At 35.8% G+C, this 19,910-nt stretch overlaps 1 protein-coding gene across 1 annotated transcript; it reads right to left on the bottom strand.

The window, feature by feature from the left end:
• Window positions 1-1,083: 1,083 nt before the first annotated feature.
• Window positions 1,084-12,346, bottom strand: LOC132546452 (kynurenine--oxoglutarate transaminase 3-like). Its single transcript, XM_060210165.1, has 12 exons — window positions 12,288-12,346; window positions 10,742-10,793; window positions 10,356-10,454; window positions 8,236-8,385; window positions 7,495-7,581; window positions 5,646-5,768; window positions 5,227-5,347; window positions 3,200-3,366; window positions 2,791-2,980; window positions 2,453-2,529; window positions 1,716-1,802; window positions 1,084-1,140 (listed from the first exon to the last, which is right to left on the bottom strand). Exons 1-12 carry the CDS (start codon window positions 12,344-12,346, stop codon window positions 1,084-1,086), a joined length of 1,269 nt encoding a protein of 422 aa, XP_060066148.1.
• Between the last annotated feature and the right edge of the window lie 7,564 nt (window positions 12,347-19,910).

Below are 19,910 nucleotides of genomic sequence, written 5' to 3'. Positions count from 1 at the left end.
TATGATGCAGTTTAATTAATTGTTTGCCTCTACTGTATTTTAATTTGTATAAAAATGTGCTCTTTACTTGTGTGTCTTTTGTACAATCTGATATAAGTATTGGCGGACATTCAGGATATACAGAATTTACTTTCGCAGTAAATTTGATATTTAAAAATTTACTTTTATTGACCACGTGGATACTGATATTCTTAACTGTATCTTACTTCCAAGAAGGTAAAAGTGGAATGTGTAAGTGTAAGTCAGAATATGCACGAATATCACGTATTTACAAGTGGTCAATGATATGCTCATTCGGTGTTATATATCACCGTCTATCATCGCCTATTTACTTTCAATCAAGACTAAGAAATGGTATCATTCAGGATTTGACATGATCGGTATCCCAACGCTTCGAGACACAAATGTATCTGATCTTTGTGCGGAATACTCTATTCAATTTGGTATTATGGTATTCCGCATATTTGTTGCGGAATACCAGTTTCAAGCATTAAAGATCCCGTAGGTTTGTTGAAAGATATATTTATTGTAATCGAAGGTATCGCTTTACATGTACGTTGTAAAATGAAAACGAACGCTCACACTAATCATTAGTTATAAGTCATCTTGTGATGTTCACTAATTGGTCCTTTACAAGCGCAATTCCACTTTATGTACACATATCTATATTACACTGTACATACTTAATAGTTACCTATTTATGGTTGGAAATAACTACATGATTATACTATATAAGTATTCCCTGTGCATAATTATCCACCTGCCATCAACCTCATATAAGTGATACTTCTATATTAAATACGTTTGTTTTATCCTTAGATCAATGCCATTTTAGTTGAGCATCTGATTAAACATCAAACTGCTGTATATACGATCAGTGGTGTACAAATGCAATGATGAAGTTCCTAAACCACCCATATCTACAAGTCAATTTGACGTCACCACTAATCTACATATTGTCAGCACTCTTCCATCATTACCGCAGTGACTTTCTCTATTGTCTAAAGTTTATATAGAACTCTAGGGATATTACATTGTAAATCTAAGAAGAAAGATCCCACTATCAGGAACACACAAGTGTGTTCAACTTTGTTTCCATTCATCAAGTATTTCTTTTGCCTTCTCCAGTGTTTCATCAGTCTACAAAACAAAACACAAACGTGACTTGGAATGTGATTGTGACCAATTAGTAACAAAGGTTCTTTGCTAAGGACAGTTTATGAAAAAACAATTTTCATGAACAGGGGGTAAGTAAACAAATTTAAACATCAAAAGGTAAGTTAATAAAAAAAAAATACTTTTACGGGGTAAGTAAATAATTTTTCCCTCAGAGGGTAGTACATAAAAGAAGTAAAGCACATTTTCCATCTATTTTCACAAGGTTAGTACATTTATGAATTATCTCCACAAGGTAAGTACACAATGATATACCTTCACAAGGTAAGTACACAATGATATACTTTCACAAGGTAAGTACACAATGATAAACCTTCACAAGGTAAGTACACCAACAGTTTGATTCTACATGTTAAAGTATAATAACAATTTACTTTCAAAATATAAGTACACAAGTTACCTTCACCAGGTAAAAACTGTAAACAATGTAAATATGTCATCAATTTACCTCCATAAGTTTTCGCACAAAGACCGTTTAATGTCATAAAGTAAGTACATTATCATTATGTCTTCACAAGTTTCGAACATTATTAATTTACCTTCACGAAGCAAATCCGCACATATTTCTCACATAGGTAGCGGTGAGCCTCGGAATAGAAGATCGACATTGGCAGCACACAGAGTTTCTGTAAAGGAACCAGTGAATTTATACCTTAGTCGTGTTTGGAGAATAATGTCGGCAGAGATTGCCAGTTACAGCCGGGGAAGCCTCAATACGTCCTATGGGGGCCAATTACACCAACATCACGATAGGCGAACATCTAATGATGCCGAAAAGATGAAAAACTAATACTCTTGTTTTTTACTGAATTTATTGGTAAACGCAAATTTGGAATTCCAGGTTTTGAAGGTTTTTTTTATCAATTTCTCTTTAATTGCCTATTAGGTTTCAAAATGTAGGCCAACTAGCATCATAGACGAGTACTAGAAGGACTTAACAGCTGTATGACGCAGTTTTAATTCATTATTTGCTTCTATTTTTCTAACTCGAAATTTACTTTGAGATAGGTATTGTAATGTGTCCCTCGTTGGTCAAGTTCACGGATATTCAAGTTCGCGTGTGCATATTAATTGGTACAAATACAGGGATGATAACATCCATTTTACAAGATTTTGATTGACTATAAATATATTTGTAGGAAATGTTATTTCGCGTCATGCTCAATGACCGTGGATATAGCAAATGCAAATCCCTCGCGAATATTACGAACTATAAGGTACCTGCTCTGATAACAAGGGCATACTCATGTAATACTAGAGGTAGAATCAGTCTCACCTTTTCTGTCACTGCCCACTTGGCAAATCTGTAATCTAATGCCTCCTCGGATATTTTGTCCTTTTCCACGGCATGCGCTTATACCAAACAATAACAAATTAATATTAATATCTTTAAAAGGAATACTATCAAATGCAACAAGATGTGTTTTCGAAAGCACGTATCTCTTGATTCAATATTTTGTGTGTTAAAAATGAACTCTGCTCGACTTCTCAATAACCAAAGGGCCCAGTGCACTGTTATTGGGCCTTTAACTTACTGGGATAGAAGATGACAAAGTTTGTTTAAATAAATGACCTTGATCTACTTTCAAGAGGCTTACATTGTATGTATATTACCTAGTATATTGGATATATCCGCTATGATGTAGTAACCCCCGTCTGGTGTGATGGCCTGGAAACCAGCTTTGTTGAGATATTTACATAGTCTGTTTCTTTTCCCTTCCATTTCGTTAGATAACGTCTGGAAATAGGACGCGGGTGTGTTCAACACGAGCATCTCCTTCTCCATAGCAACAGCTACAGCTTCCTGTGAGCAGAATAGACAAAAATACATTTAAGTACAGGATTTCCTTTTTGTTCCTTTTTTGTGGGTTTTTCCCTGAAGTTCGACAGTAATTTCTTCGAGAGTATTCATGGTACTTATGCATGTCTTTAGAATCCGTACTCGAATTCCTTTCCTGTATATCGGAGACAATATATATATAATTATATATCTATACACTCATTTAGGTATCACCATATTTACCTGTGTAAGAGTGGGACTTGTACGAATGGCGGAGAAGTGGTAATTTTGGAGAACTTGTATCAAGTGTTTCGGACCAATACACCAGCCTACCTTCCAGCCAGTTACACTGAAACTCTTACCAGCACTTCCAATGGTAATTGTGCGCTGCCACATATTAGGAAAACTCGCTAAAAAGTAAAAGAATAATCATAAAAATTGAGGAAGATATAAAAACAACCAAAGAAACCAACGAGAAAGGAAGGAACGTAAGTGTAAAAACATTGCATGTTTTTATTGTCTAATTGTCATTGGTATTGAAGACCGCGTAGCACTGTTGTTATAATAATCATGATAAATTTCAGTATTGATGCAGTTGACACGTAATGTTGGATTGTGTTTCAAATGTTTGTAATTCTCCACCCTGTACATCACCATACCCCATTCTAAACCTAAGGAACGCCTTCGTTCTCTTGTTATGAGAGTTTTCTTCTCCAAGAAGGTGAACGGCTGTATAGCTATATGGTTGTTAACTATACTGAAGCGTATTTCCTAAACGTTACGTCCAAATCAAAAGAAGAAATATACAGAGGACGAAGCCATATAAATGATCGAGTTTCTGGTTGACAACAACTTCAAAGAGTTTGGTGGTAAAATCTTCCAACGACTAATGCCATACCGATGCAACCACCTGCGCCCCACTGTTGGCTGACTTGTTTTTTGTTTTCACACGAGGCTTAATTTATTGAAGATCTTATCAAAAGAGGTCACAGAGACCTTTATCAAAGTTGTTTAATTTCACCTTCAGGTATATTGATGACGTCTTGTCTAAAAGTAACAAGAAATTTATTGTCTTCATCCATCGTCCACCAGAACTAGAATCAAATATACGACGGACTCGTTTACATCATCTCTTTATATCGATCTTTTCCTACAACGAAACCAACATGGACAGCTTGCTTTCCATCAAGTTGTATGATAAACGGGATTATTTCAATTTCCCTATTGATATTTTCCATTTCTGGATAGCAACCTTCCTGCATCTCCAACCAACGGCATTCACATGTCTCAGTTGATGCGATGTTCAAGACCCTGTTCCATTAATCATGAGTTTCGGGCAAGAAGACGTCAAGTGACTTACAAACTCGTAACACAAGGGTTCAAATGATGCAGATTGATGAAAATTATGGGGTAGTTTTATAGTTGCGAAAGTGATTTCACTGTTAAATATTCTATTTCTTTGTGCGACATGAATCTGGACGTATTTGATACTCGTTTGTTTGTCTGTTGTTTCCATTGCTGTATACCTTCTTCTCAATTGAGAACGTGACATTACTTACTTTGAATGACCGAGGTTTACATGGCGGATGTCGTCGATGAAGCAGAAGACGCTTACTCTTACGGAACACCTGGAGTCTCTTTGTTAATCTTTCTATTGTTCATATTTCGCCCTTGTTTTATGGAATTTGAGTTTGCATTGTGATTTTGTTGCCATAATGGTATTTTCCTGATGTTTTTGTAGTCATTCAATTATAATCATGGATACATATACGATTTTATACTAAAACGCTATTCAGTTTTTCGTGTATATCGCTTCCGGCCATGAATCAACTGATGCATAAAAGAAAAAAAATATACGAGCAGTTTTTTCGCCTTTCCGTATGTTTTTTTCTCAATCAATTGTTTTGCCATTAAAAATATACCTATCTGCATGTGGATATAAACGTAAAATAAATATAAACCTATAGCTGTTTACTTATGTTAACTTATTCGCCTGTGTTGTAAAATCAGTCATTTTTACCAATAAATGTATATCTTTCCGCACGTGTTGTAAGATCAGTCAGTTTTACCAATTAATGTATACCTATCCGCACGTGTTGTTAAATCTGTCATTTTTACCTATTTTTACCTATCTGCACGTGTTGTTAAATCAGTTATTTTACCAATAAATTTATACCTATTCCCACGTGTTGTTAAATCTGTCATTTTTATCAATAATTATACCTATCTGCACGTGTTGTTAATTAGTCATTTTTACCAATAAATTATACCTATTCGTATGTGTTGTTTTCCACCATATATCAGCCATTCATAAACCTCGTCAGCTACACAAAGTAGGTTGTGTTTCACACAAAGTTCGGAAATTTCGTGCAGTTCTTCCTTGTCAAAAACCTGCGCAAGACAGAAAATCTTATCAACTGACCTTTTGTAATGCATGTTACAGGCCAGTCTGTTCAAAGTTTAACAACAAAGTTTGAATTTCACAATCACTTATCAATCTTGAGTATCATCAATATATTCAGTGGTCTTTTTAATCAAAATACATGACGGCAAACCTTGTAATTTTGTCCAAACAAATGAACTTTGACCTGCAGATTGAAAGTTTCAAGTGCATGATATTGAAATTTCAACGACTGTTGATTCTCAAATTCCTATGTTAAGGAATCCGAAATATTCGTAAATGACTTACTTTGCCTAATGGGTTCATAGGCGTATTCAGAAAAATGGCCTTTGTTTTGCTTGTAACAGCGTTTTGCAGTTCTGCCTTATCGAACACCCAATTAGCACTGCTCTGTTCGCCACCATCTTTATACTGAAGAAGTTAACGTGTTATAATGTGAAAGTCAAATATAACGAGTTTATAATGTTCATAATCAATGTAAAAAGTCGTTAGATTTAATTACTTGATTTAATCTATTAAAACTTTGCAATAGAAAAAAGAAACCCAATATACTCCATTAACTAGAGTAAATACATAATAATACATAAACAAAATAATTCCCTAGCTTTTCTATATATCTTTATGTATATAATAACGATACACTACAACAGCTGTGTTTATTCATTGTTTTGTTTTTGTTTTTTTAAAAGAAACCTGATATCGTTATGCGCTGGAAAGAGTACTAAAGTATATATTTTGTTGAAAATAGTTCACTCAGTTACTCTCCTTTGTAACAGTGATTACCTATATACCACGTTTACAATAGTTGTCTCTCAGTTACTCTCCTCTGTAACAGTAATTACATATATACTACATTTACAATAGTTGTCTCTCAGTTACTCTCCTCTGTAACAGTAATTACATATATACTACGTTTACAATAGCTGTCTCTCAGTTACTCTCCTCTGTAACAGTAATGACATATATACTACGTTTACAATAGTTGTCTCTCAGTTACTCTCGTCTGTAACAGTAATGACATATATACTACGTTTACAATAGTTGTCTCTCAGTTACTCTCGTCTGTAACAGTAATGACATATATACTACGTTTACAATAGTTGTCTCTCAGTTACTCTCCTCTGTAACAGTAATTACATATATACTACGTTTACAATAGTTGTCTCTCATTTACTCTCCTCTGTAACAGTAATTACATATATACTACGTTTACAATAGTTGTCTCTCAGTTACTCTCGTCTGTAACAGTAATGACATATATACTACTTTTACAATAGTTGTTTCTCAGTTACTCTCCTCTGTAACAGTAATGACATATATACTACGTTTACAATAGTTGTCTCTCAGTTACTCTCGTCTGTAACAGTAATGACATATATACTACGTTTACAATAGTTGTCTCTCAGTTACTCTCCTCTGTAACAGTAATTACATATATACTACGTTTACAATAGTTGTCTCTCATTTACTCTCCTCTGTAACAGTAATTACATATATACTACGTTTACAATAGTTGTCTCTCAGTTACTCTCGTCTGTGACAGTAATGACATATATACTACGTTTACAATAGTTGTCTCTCAGTTACTCTCCTCTGTAACAGTAATGACATATATACTACGTTTACAATAGTTGTCTCTCAGTTACTCTCGTCTGTAACAGTAATGACATATATACTACGTTTACAATAGTTGTCTCTCAGTTACTCTCGTCTGTAACAGTAATGACATATATACTACGTTTACAATAGTTGTCTCTCAGTTACTCTCCTCTGTAACAGTAATTACATATATACTACGTTTACAATAGTTGTCTCTCAGTTACTCTCGTCTGTAACAGTATTGACATATATACTACGTTTACAATAGTTGTCTCTCAGTTACTCTCGTCTGTAACAGTAATGACATATATACTGCGTTTACAATAGTTGTCTCTCAGTTACTCTCCTCTGTAACAGTAATGACATATATACTACGTTTACAATAGTTGTCTCTCAGTTACTCTCGTCTGTAACAGTAATGACATATATACTGCGTTTACAATAGTTGTCTCTCAGTTACTCTCCTCTGTAACAGTAATTACATATATACTACGTTTACAATAACTATTTGGTTTTGTTCCTTTTTTTTTAAACTTACCGGTCGCAGTGGGACATAGACTGGCACAGCACCACGCATTTCCAACATGTTTTTGTATGGGGAATAGAACGGCTCCAGCAAAATCACCTACAACATTATATAGTGTCACCAGTTCATGCTGGTGTGAAAGTGTATCTGTTAACAAGCATGCAGTTCTATATGGTTTCTTGTTAAATACCCGTATGAAGGTTGTATGTCAGTTTGATAAATTCAGACCCCTTGAAGCAGATTGAGAGACAAAACAGTAATGTTATACAATTCTACAATACTGATGTGTCAATAAAATCTGTATTCATACTCAAAATCAATTACAAAGGGCATAATAGTAACAATTATAACGTTTTCGCGTAAAACATGTATAGATTAGCAAAATAAGACCAGTTAACTGTACAAAGATAAACCTTCATGGTGTATGAATTTTAGAAAAAAAGCAATATTGTGAAATATATATATATACTTTGAAAAAAAGTGCTCGAATACATAGGAGAAAGATAGCCCATATATCTTTTTAATTCAAATATGAAAATTTTGTTGCCCTCGTTTCATCGAAGTTTGAGTTTGCCTTAATATTTATTTTTAGTGTTTTATACTATCACAAACAGAGTATTTGCAGCTATACATGACAGTGTCGAATTTAGCTTGTTTTAATAAGACAGCTATCCATTGTCCCATTGAGAGAGATACTGTGCGTAACATTAAGGAATAGTGACGATAGCAGAAGCCCAACAGAATGAGACTTACCTCATCCCCGGGATAAATGAGGCTCTGACAGATAGATGATAAACCTTGGAATGCTCCAATGGTTGTCAGTATGTGGTCAGTTGGTTCCAGTGTGATTGACAGAAGCTTAGAGTACAACTTAGCCAGGACATTCACCAGACGAGGATGACCCTAATATAAATACCAAATATATGTATATTATCAACGTAAATATTGTCCTAGTATCCAATACTTGTATATTACGACGTATGTTTATCAATTTTGAACGTTCCATGGTTGTATTTGTCCTATTACTTTTCCAGTTACCATGCAACCCAGATGTTGGATGTTCTGAGTACCAGGTGTTAGTGTAAAGATCGACTTTCATTAGATCTTGCCCGACAGAGAAGGTTTGAAATTTATTGCCAATTATTATGCTAAAATGAGACTTGGGGTAATGCATCACGTGACTGTATACTTACATACAGTCTTGTGTATTGCATTACCTGACTGTATACTCTCATACGGCCTGATGTAGTGCAACGCGTGACTGTATACTTACATACGGCATGATATAGTGCATCACCTGACTGTATACTCACATACGGCCTGATCTAGTGCATCACGTGACTGTATACTTACATACGGCCTGATGTAGTGCATCTCCTGACTGTATACTCACATACGGCCTGGGGTAATGCATCACGTGACTGAATACTTACATACAGTCTTGTGTAGTGCATTACCTGACTGTATACTCTCATACGGCCTGATGTAGTGCACCGCGTGACTGTATACTTACATACGGCCTGATGTAGTGCACCACGTGACTGTATACTTACATACGGCCTGATGTAGTGCATCACGTCACTGTATACTTACATACGGCCTGATGTAGTGCATCACGTCACTGTATACTTACATACGGCCTGGTGTAGTGCATTACTTGACTGTATACTCACATACGGTCTGGGGTAATGCATCGCATGACTGTATACTTACACACAGTCTTGTGTAGTGCATCACCTGACTGTATACTCACATACGGCCTGATGTAGTCCATCACGTGACTGTATACTTACATACGGCCTGATGTAGTGCATCACGTGACTGTATACTTACATACGGCCTGATGTAGTGCATCACGTGACTGTATACTTACATACGGCCTGATGTAGTGCATCACGTGACTGTATACTTACATACGGCCTGGTGTAGTGCATTACTTGACTGTATACTCACATACGGCCTGATGTAGTGCATTACTTGACTGTATACTTACATACGGCTTGATGTAGTGCATCACGTGACTGTATACTCACATACGGCCTGATGTAGTGCATCACGTGACTGTATACTTACATACGGCCTGATGTAGTGCATCACGTCACTGTATACTTACATACGGCCTGATGTAGTGCATTACTTGACTGTATACTTACATACGGCCTGGTGTAGTGCATTACTTGACTGTATACTCACATACGGCCTGATGTAGTGCATCACGTGACTGTATACTCACATACGGCCTGATGTAGTGCATCACGTGACTGTATACTCACATACGGCCTGATGTAGTGCATCACGTGACTGTATACTTACATACGGCCTGATGTAGTGCATCACGTCACTGTATACTTACATACGGCCTGATGTAGTGCATCACGTGACTGTATACTTACATACGGCCTGATGTAGTGCATTACTTGACTGTATACTTACATACGGCCTGATGTAGTGCATCACGTCACTGTATACTTACATACGGCCTGATGTAGTGCATTACTTGACTGTATACTTACATACGGTCTGGTGTAGTGCATTACTTGACTGTATACTTACATACGGCCTGATGTAGTGCATCACGTCACTGTATACTTACATACGGCCTGATGTAGTGTATCACGTGACTGTATACTTACATACGGCCTGATGTAGTGCATTACTTGACTGTATACTTACATACGGTCTGGTGTAGTGCATTACTTGACTGTATACTTACATACGGCCTGATGTAGTGCATCACGTGACTGTATACTTACATACGGCCTGGTGTAGTGCATTACTTGACTGTGTACTCACATACGGCCTGATGTAGTGCATCACGTGACTGTATACTTACATACGGCCTGGTGTAATGCATCACGTGACTGTATACTTACATACGGCCTAGTGTAATGGTGTAACATGTGGTTTTGTCCTGTTGCCGCGTCACTTAGCGCCTGGGCGATGTTGTTCGGTGGTGGAAAGTTTGGAAATCCCTTCAAGAGAAGTGATAAACAAATTTGAATTCATAGTGATATAGCCAAACGTGTACCTCATTAGATATATATTCATAGTATTATAGCCTCGCTAGATATTCAAAATAAAATCAATGTTTAAGAATCGTCTTAATAATATAATGATGTAAAGGGGGAGAAGAGATTACAATATTCTAGTTGGACATACTACGGTTTGACTACAGGGAATTTTCCACTGCTCAATGCTAGTAAGATGATTTGTACTCTCAACTTTACCAATGACACTCTACTATGATAGCGTTACCTACCAAACCCAGGTTAACGGATCCATTCTGTGAAGCCATTTTATTCAACACCAGCCTGAAATGAATACAGGATTCTAAACAAGAAATATTTATAAAACACTATGATCTCGGTTGCAACAAAAAGTGGGACATGTGCTAATTGCATGAACACTTTGTGAAACATTTGTGTTTTCATTTATGGGAATGGTATTTTACAAGGTCACATGGTCACCATTGTATATATATATAATGAAAATTGTTTTAAAAAAACACATTGCACTGAGGAGCAGCTAAGCTGTGAAAACGTTATGCAAAATGCTAACTTAACGTTTTCTTGTGTGTTTTTTAAAACAATTTTCTTTATATTATCACTTGCGTATCGTCATTAACTATATATATATATATATATATTTATATATATATATATATATATATTTCTTTTTTATCTGAGCTGTTTTAGAAATTGAGAGTTAGATACAGTTTTATTAAATAACTTTCGGAATTTTCATACATCAGATTCACTTCACAGATTCTAACATTACAGTCTTACCAACAGCCTATTTTCAGGAGGCAATTATCTTGGGTAAGTATATAAGGTTAGTGAGAACGGAACTACCAATTCACATGCACCGCACTAACCACTAACCACTAATTATAGTCCGGCGGATGGGACTTTCAGTGGTGGCCCATGTGAGGATTGTCCTCTCTCGCACGCTAAAGATCCTCTTGTGACTTTTCGTAAGAAAAGAGTAGGCGTGATAACGCCGGTTCAGGAGGTCCAGGAATAGTGTCAGACTAGACAATTATTTTGTAAACATAAGATAGACTTCAAAATTATTTTAACAGAAACCAAAACTAGATAGGCCCCACCTCTTTCAGCTTCTGGACACGTTTCAACTGCTAGAGTTAGGATAAGACACTATTAGGCCATGAAACCGTCTTCTAAGACTGGAATAATCAAGCGATCAGCGCTACAAATGCTTCCATTGCACTGAGGTCGTCGCCTCACGTCCTCAGGACACTGATAATCGTCGGTGAGACGATCCGTGGACACGGGAAGGATCTAAGAGACGAAAAACGTGTCAACCAACCAACCAACTAACCAACCAACCAACCAACTAACCAGTACCAACAGGCCTACTAACCGGTACAAACAAGCCTACTAACCGGTACAAACAAGCCTACTAACCGGTACCAACAAGCCTACTAACCGGTACCAACAAGCCTACTAACCGGTATCAACAAGCCTACTAACCGGTACCAACAAGCCTACTAACCGGTACCAACAAGCCTACTAACCAGTACCAACAAGCCTACTAACAATCTTATTTTGTTTTCAGATATCCTTTTCTAAATGCCTTGCAGTAAGTCGAGTTGACGAAGATGTATGGCATACAATACCAGCAGATGATTTGATCTTGGATGAAAAAAATATCTAAACTACCAAACAAATTAGAGAAAGAGATGGTTAGGTTTTTGCATTGAGTGCGAGTTTTAGAACGGATTACGAATTTTCGACGTGAAATGTTGTTCAAATAACCCGGAAGTGTAATTCAACTTTGTTACTTACATTGGATCGTTAGCAAGTCGCTTCTGCATAGAACTAGTGACAGCATGATTGACAGCCATCTCCGCTACTGTAATCTATAAAAGCAATAATATTCACAACAAAAAGACAATTAAAATTGTTTAAGAAATAGTACGGGTACATCTGGAGGACATCTACTTTTCACTTACCATAGCGACGACATTGTTCATTTGACAAGAAAAACTCAAAGTCTGTACGTCAGTCAGTGAAGCTGAAAACCATGTAAGCTTCTATAGCCTTACAGGTAAATCATGTCTACCAACAGTCTACCCAACGAAAATGAAATTTAGATTGATTGTCGGCTATTCCAATGGTGTGCAAAAGGTCTCCCAACCAATTCACATAATAACATTTACATTCAGAAAGTTTTTAAGTCTTATCTTTTTTGAAAAAGATCGGAATTTTTCAAAATATCAAAAATTGCTTAAATCAGTTTTCGGCTGTTGTCATGAGCAACAGTCACAACATCAACATTAAAGAAGGAGAGAGAAATAAACTATATAAAAATACACTCTCGTCTGCCATACAACAGATTTTTCATAATTGTAACGCAAAAATCAACTTCATTAAGAATATAGAGCGATCTGGATTTGCAAGAAGTTTTGATATATCTGTCACACCAACTGGTACCAGGTAGATCTGTGGAATTCTGTCACATCAGCTGGTACCAGGTAGATCTGTGGCATTCTTCTGTCACACCAGCTTGTACCAGGTAGATTTGTGTCAGTTCTTCTGTCACACCAGCTGGTACCAGGTAGATCTGTGGCAGTTCTTCGGTCACTCAGCTGGTACCAAGTAGATCTGTGGCAGTTCTTCGGTCACACCAGCAGGTACCAGGTAGATCTGTGGCAATTCTCTGTCACACCAGCTGGTACCAGGTAGGTCTGTGGCAATTCTTCGGTCACACAGCTGGTACCTGGTAGGTCTATTGCAATTCTTCTGTCGCATCAGTTGGGGTTCCCGGTATATCTATAGTACTCCTTTTGTCACACCAGCTGACACTGAAAGTTGCATGGACAGAAATTGCGTTACCTGGAAAAGCCTTAATACTTAGTAAATGCGATTGTCTGAATGTTGACTTATTTGGAAATTATATCTAGATTTATTCATGCTAGTACACCGCCCGTCTTGATATTGACATTTCTTCCGAGCACTTTCGATTTTTTCTCAGTCGCTTCTTAGGCTTCAAACGTTAGGCCTTTAGCATCACTGACGAGTTTTAGAAGGGCGAAACAGCTGTATGATGTAGCATCACTGACGAGCCTTAGAGGGGCGAAACAGCTGTATGATGTAGCATCACTGACGAGTCTTAGAAGGGCGAAACAGCTGTATGATGTAGCATTACTGACGAGTCTTAGAAGGGCGAAACAGCTGTATGATGTAGCATCACTGACGAGTCATAGAAGGGCGAAACAGCTGTATGATGCAGCATCACTGACGAGTCTTAGAAGGGCGAAACAGCTGTATGATGTAGCATCACTGACGAGTCTTAGAAGGGCGAAACAGATGCATGATGTAACATCAATGACGAGCCTTAGAAGGACGAAACAGCTGTATGATGTAACATCACTGTCGAGTCCTAGAAGGACGAAACAGCCATATGATGTAACATCACTGACGAGTCCCAAAAGGACGAAACAGCTGTATGATGTAACATCACTGATGAGTCCTACTAGCATCACTGACGAGTACTAGAAGGACGAAACAGCTGTATGATGTAGCATCACTGACGAGTCCTAGAAGGACGAAACAGCTATATGATGGAACATCACTGACGAGTCCTTGAAGGACGAAACAGCTGTATGATGTAGCATCACTGACGAGTCCTACAAGGACGAAACAGTTGTATGATGTACAATGTAGCATCACTGACGAGTCCTAGAATGACGATAAAGCTGTATGATGTAGCATCACTGACGAGTCCTAGAAGGACGATAAAGCTGTATGATGTAGCATCACTGACGAGTCCTAGAAGGACGAAACAGCTGTATGGTGTAGTTAAGTTAATGATTGGTTCTACCGTCTCTAACTCGAAGTTTGTGCTAAAATGCTATTCACCTGTGTGTCTTTGTTTGTACATCCATATAAATACATTGATTTTGATATGATTATTTTACCCATTTCATCTTAAAACCCAAATAATGGATATTATCACGCCATAAATCTCCGAGTTTAAACCACAGGGCAGTATCCTTAAGTATTCAGATCTGTCCAGGTCTGACATGGGTGACATGAAAGCATCAAAATTCAAATGAAAGAGAGCAATGACTATAAAGGAAATTTCCGTATGTAAAATTATCTGCAATATCCGTGTGAACTTATATCAGAAATATCCGTGCGTACTAACATCAGAAATATTCGTACGTAATTATATTAGAAATATCCGTGCGTACTTATATCAGAAATATTCGTGCGTACTTACAACAGAAATATCCGTGCGTACCAATATCAGAAATATCCGTGCGTACTAATATCAAAAATATTCGTGCATATCTACATCAGAAATGTTCGTGTGAACTTGTATCAGAAATATCCGTGCGTACTTATATCAGAAATATCCGTGCGTACTAGTATAAAAAAATATTCGTGTTTACTTATATCAGAAATATCCGTGCGTACTTATATCAATGTGTTATTGAGGACCACATGTTTTCTTCCGTGTCAATAATTTTTATAACAATGTTGTGTACTTAACATGAGAAGTTGAGTCGTGTAAATAAACCTAATGAACGCATCTTGAGTCAATGGACAAAGTAATTCTAAAGCCTTTTAATGTTATGTCTGAAATAAGTATATAATATATAAGATAAAGGATATATAGGATATTTTATATCTATATACAAAACATATTCCATATCCTATATAAGCTATGCTACATTAAAAATATCATGGCTACATATAGAAGACGACTTCTTAGCAATGGTCACCTGAACGTGATTTACACAGTATTATAATCTCCTTCTAGGGGGGATTTCAATCATATAAAATATCTTATATAACATAGTAAATTGATATCGAATTTACCTTATATGGCATTTCGCTCAAGTTCCATAGAGGATATCCTATGCGTTACGACACATTTGATGCACTAAATTGATATCATATATTAAGATAAAATTAGGTATCAATATTACCAAAAATAAATGTTGATTAATTTGCGTAATAGCTTGTAGTAGCTGTTAAATTGACTTACTACATGACAAAGAGACCAACCCTTATCAGGCGTCATCTAGTGGCTTTATCTTCACGGTAAAAACAGATTATCTGTTTTGTTGTAGTGGTAAAGGCAATAGACAGCATTGTCGTATTTAAATGAAAAGGAGTGCATACATAATGATACAAAAATTGGCGATAGATGATTCAGTGATAACCTACGGCGTTAAGATACACAGGGAACATTACCGTAATGATATTACATTATCAGAATGCCACAAAATAGACTTACCAGCTAGACGTGTCTCAGTCATATAATGTCCTTGATGTCCTCTGTATCTTGATATATACGGTGATTTTATTTACAAACATCATTCTTATGTATAACGAATTTACACATGCTACTTAACTGTCACGTTTTTTTTTGTACATATCACATGAAAAGAAAAAAAAATCCGTTGTTTTAAAAATCTCCGAGGAAATGCCCGCACTCGTGACACTTGTAAACAACAAAAAGATCGTTATAGTCACGGGATTATACAACCTTCCGTAAATTTTAACTCTAAATATAGCATGTCACGTGCAAAAAATATAGATCATTCTCAGTACCTTCTGTAGAAGTTCTTATTTGATATGTAATCTCTATCTGATGTGTATCGTGAGAAAACCAATGTGTATGTACTTTATGTAGTAGTTCATGTGTTTTTGTAACTACATGTCGTTACGGTGCAATAGTATTCTTCGTTTGAATTAAGGGTTAGAATTAATAATAAAACGAGGGCATATAGTTTGCAGCTAGATATGATACAAAGATTCTCATTTGTGATTAAACAATCAGAATATAATGTTTATAAGACAAGACTAAGAGGTGATTTTACAGCTTGATAGAAAGAAGGAAAATTTATCGTTAAGATATTCACTAGTTTAACAAAACAAACTACAAACAGCACAAGTTCACCGGTGCATATCATACGTCAGTTGCCCTACATATGTATGAAATCATGCATATCTGTTCAAAGCATCGTTTAGTTTAAAATAGCTTTTTATTAGAATATTCCGGGCTTGGTTCTAAGTGAACCTACCGAACTCCAGTCGCTAACTACATATATGCCCAAGCCCGGCTGAAAATCGTTGGTTTGGGAAAGAGGGCGTGTGACGAAAAAAATGCACAAACGTAGTTTGAGACATGCTCTGAAATGGCATAGATTTCCATGTCGATACAAAATGGAAAACTGCCTGCAAATAATAAAACAAGTTTTAGAATGGCAGAAGAAAATAACAGTAAATATGACTATAGTGTAGGAAGTGAGAAATATTTACATGTGATTGTAAATACATGAATTAAAACAAACGTATGAACTTAATGGCTTATGTGGTGTAAGTACAAAGGAAAATCAAACACGTATTTACCATTGTGACATAAAACTAAGGAAAAATAAAAAAAAATACTAGACATTTAAAAAAAAGTCATGTTACGAAACACATCAAAGAACAAACCCGAAAAAGACAAAACTATTCAGAAATGATTAAAGATAAAATTTGGAACAAACACTGCAGACAAAATTATTCTGAAATGATTAAACATAAAATGTGGACCTAACACTGCAGAAAAACTATTCTGAAGTGATTAAAGATAGAAATTGGACCTAACACTGCAGATACATGTATAAACCTGTTTTTATAGAAGGAGTTGAGTCTAAAACCGAGATACGATGGTAACATCTCTAGAGAAGCAGGTACAAGGTATATGTTAGTGTTATCTGTGTAAGAGTATAGATTGGTTGAATGGATTATTAACTATGAATGCCGTACATAGCTTTAAAATCAGGAATTGCATATGTGTACATATGATTATAGATATATAAATTTAAAACAATCACCATCAAATAACTAATTTTCAGCTGAGTTGTATATAACTAGTCAGTGATAGGGAACATCAGAGCGTTAACATATCTTTACGTGTAGGAATAATAAGGTAGTTACATGGATTATTAACTATGAATGACATAAAGCGTCATATGATCTCAGAATTTGAAGAGGTGTAATGTGTATTCATTTTAGTGGCCTTTTTATCGTTCTGTTTAATCTGTCTTCGCTTCAGTTCTCACATTTACTACGTGTGTATAAGATTAGACAAAAGACACACTAGTAAATAGCAGTAAGATACAGTAGAGTTTAGTTTAAACATATTTTATTGACAATGACATTGACAATAGTATTAGTCAGTAAGTTTTACCAACTTATAAATGACTTCTCCTACAACATACACATAAACATTTACATAAATATGGTCACGTGGTGACATGAAACTATTATAACAGGAGAGAGAATTTAAGTGAATCTTCCTGACCTTCCTAGGAATGTTTGGACCGATTTGGCCATTTTAAGGTTATCATCCACAGAGATATTAAAGTCACCATTGCAAAGAATATTTACATTAACAATACCGTCATACCATATTAATTCTTGGTATAGTGCTCTACGTTGATCAGCATATAAAGGACAATTAAAAAAAAGATGATAAGAATCTTCACACGGGTGCCCACATTGACACTCTGGTGAATTTACAAGATTAGCCCTAAAAAGATCATAATTGAGTGGACTTGCACGGTTTCGGAGACGACAGTGGATGATATTTAATTTTCTGGAGCCATAACTAATAAATTGCTTGTGGAGAGTACTATTCACAGACATAGATTTTAAAAAATTTAGCTTGAAAGAATATAAGTGGGTGAATTTCTAATATCATTGTTCAGGTTGTTCCAAAGATTAGTTGCAGAAGGAAAAAAAGAATTATGAGTTATTTGTAAACGGAATTGTTGATCTCATTAAATGGGCTCGTCTTAAATTATAGGGGACTAAGTTACCAACAATATCAGGTAATAAATCAATAAGGAAATCAGGTGCCAAGTTGTTAACTATCGAGTAAAAGAGGGTGAGCTTCCTAGCTTCTCTTCTTTTTGAAAGAGGAAACCATCCTGTTTCTCGTGTAAATAGGTAAACCTGTGACTATTCTGGCAGCTTCTAATTGGATTTTTTCTAATGACAGGGAATTTGTTTCACTACAGTTGCCCCATACCTCACATGCATATTCAAGAAGTGGTCGGATATAAGTTAAGAATAATTTCTCTAAATTATGTCTATTCAATATGAGTTTTAATTTACGTAGGGTTGCAATATATTTTGAGATTTTACTAACAATATAATCTACATGTAGGTTCCATTTACCGTCGTTAGAAATAGTAACACCTAAGTGTTTATGCTGTTTGGTGATTTTGATAGGTATGTTGTCGAAAATGAAAGAGGGGACAAAAGGAAGTTGAAGATTTGAAATGATAAGGGCTTCGGTTTTTATGGGATTGAAGGACATCAGCCAATCTTTAGACCAAGTTTCAAGTTTTCTGAGATCTGATCTTGCTGCGGATTCAATTTGATTTAAATTACTAGAGGAATAAGAGAGGGATGTATCATCAGCGAAAAGTCTATACAGGGAGATAAGTTCGAAAGAAATATCATTTATGTACATTAAGAAGAAGAGTGGCCCAAGGAGTGAACCTTGGGGTACACCGGCATTTAAAGGTTTGTGCGAAGAAAGTGCATCTTTTATAAAAACTGCCTGTTTCTTTCATAGAGATAGTTACGTATCCAAAGAAGAAGTTTTCCAGAAATGCCATATTTCTCTAGTTTGTGTAGAAGACCTTTATGCCACACTCGGTCGAAGGCCTTCGAGAAATCACAAAAAATCAAAACAGTATGCTCATATTTTTCCAAAGAAGTAATTATTGAGTGATATAATTCAATGAGTTGATGGGTTGTAGAATGGTTGGGTAAGAAACCTGATTGGTACTTATAGATAAGATAATTTTGTACTAAATGATTGTATATGTGTTTATAAACAACACGCTCAAATAGCTTACCCAAACAACTTAACAATGAAATAGGCCTATAGTTTGAAACAATAATTGGATCATTAGCTTTAAATACGGGCATAACATGGGCAATTTTCCAGCCAATTGGATATATACCAGATGATAAGGAATAATTGAAAATGATAGATAATGGTACAGAAATTTCAGTAGATAGTAACTTTAGCATTTTGTGACTAATACCGTTGGGTCCTGATGCTTTGTTTGTATCAAGTATATTGACGATGTCTTCAATTTCTTTAGGTAGTAATATTATTTCATTTAGGACTGAATCAGTTCGCCTCTCAAAAAAGGGTAAAGTTTGATTAAAGTCAGTTTCTAATAATGTACAAACAGAACTGAAATAATTATTCAATAATTCACATTCACTGTTGTTATCATATATAATTTCATTAGTATTATTGTCTAAAAGTGGGGATATGTCAGTATGTTTACTAACTTTTAAAATAATGCGAAGAAGTTTCCAATATGCCTTAGGGTTGTTTTTGCCATTATCAATAGCTGAATCTATATTTTCATAAAAAAA

This window comes from Ylistrum balloti, unplaced genomic scaffold (genome assembly GCF_031769215.1).
Source record: "Ylistrum balloti isolate Yb309-2 unplaced genomic scaffold, AGI_CSIRO_Ybal_v1 Utg369890, whole genome shotgun sequence".
NCBI lineage: Eukaryota > Metazoa > Mollusca > Bivalvia > Pectinida > Pectinidae > Ylistrum > Ylistrum balloti.
The sequence above is the reverse complement of the archived record's forward strand: the minus strand, read 5'-3'. Positions and strand labels throughout refer to the sequence as shown.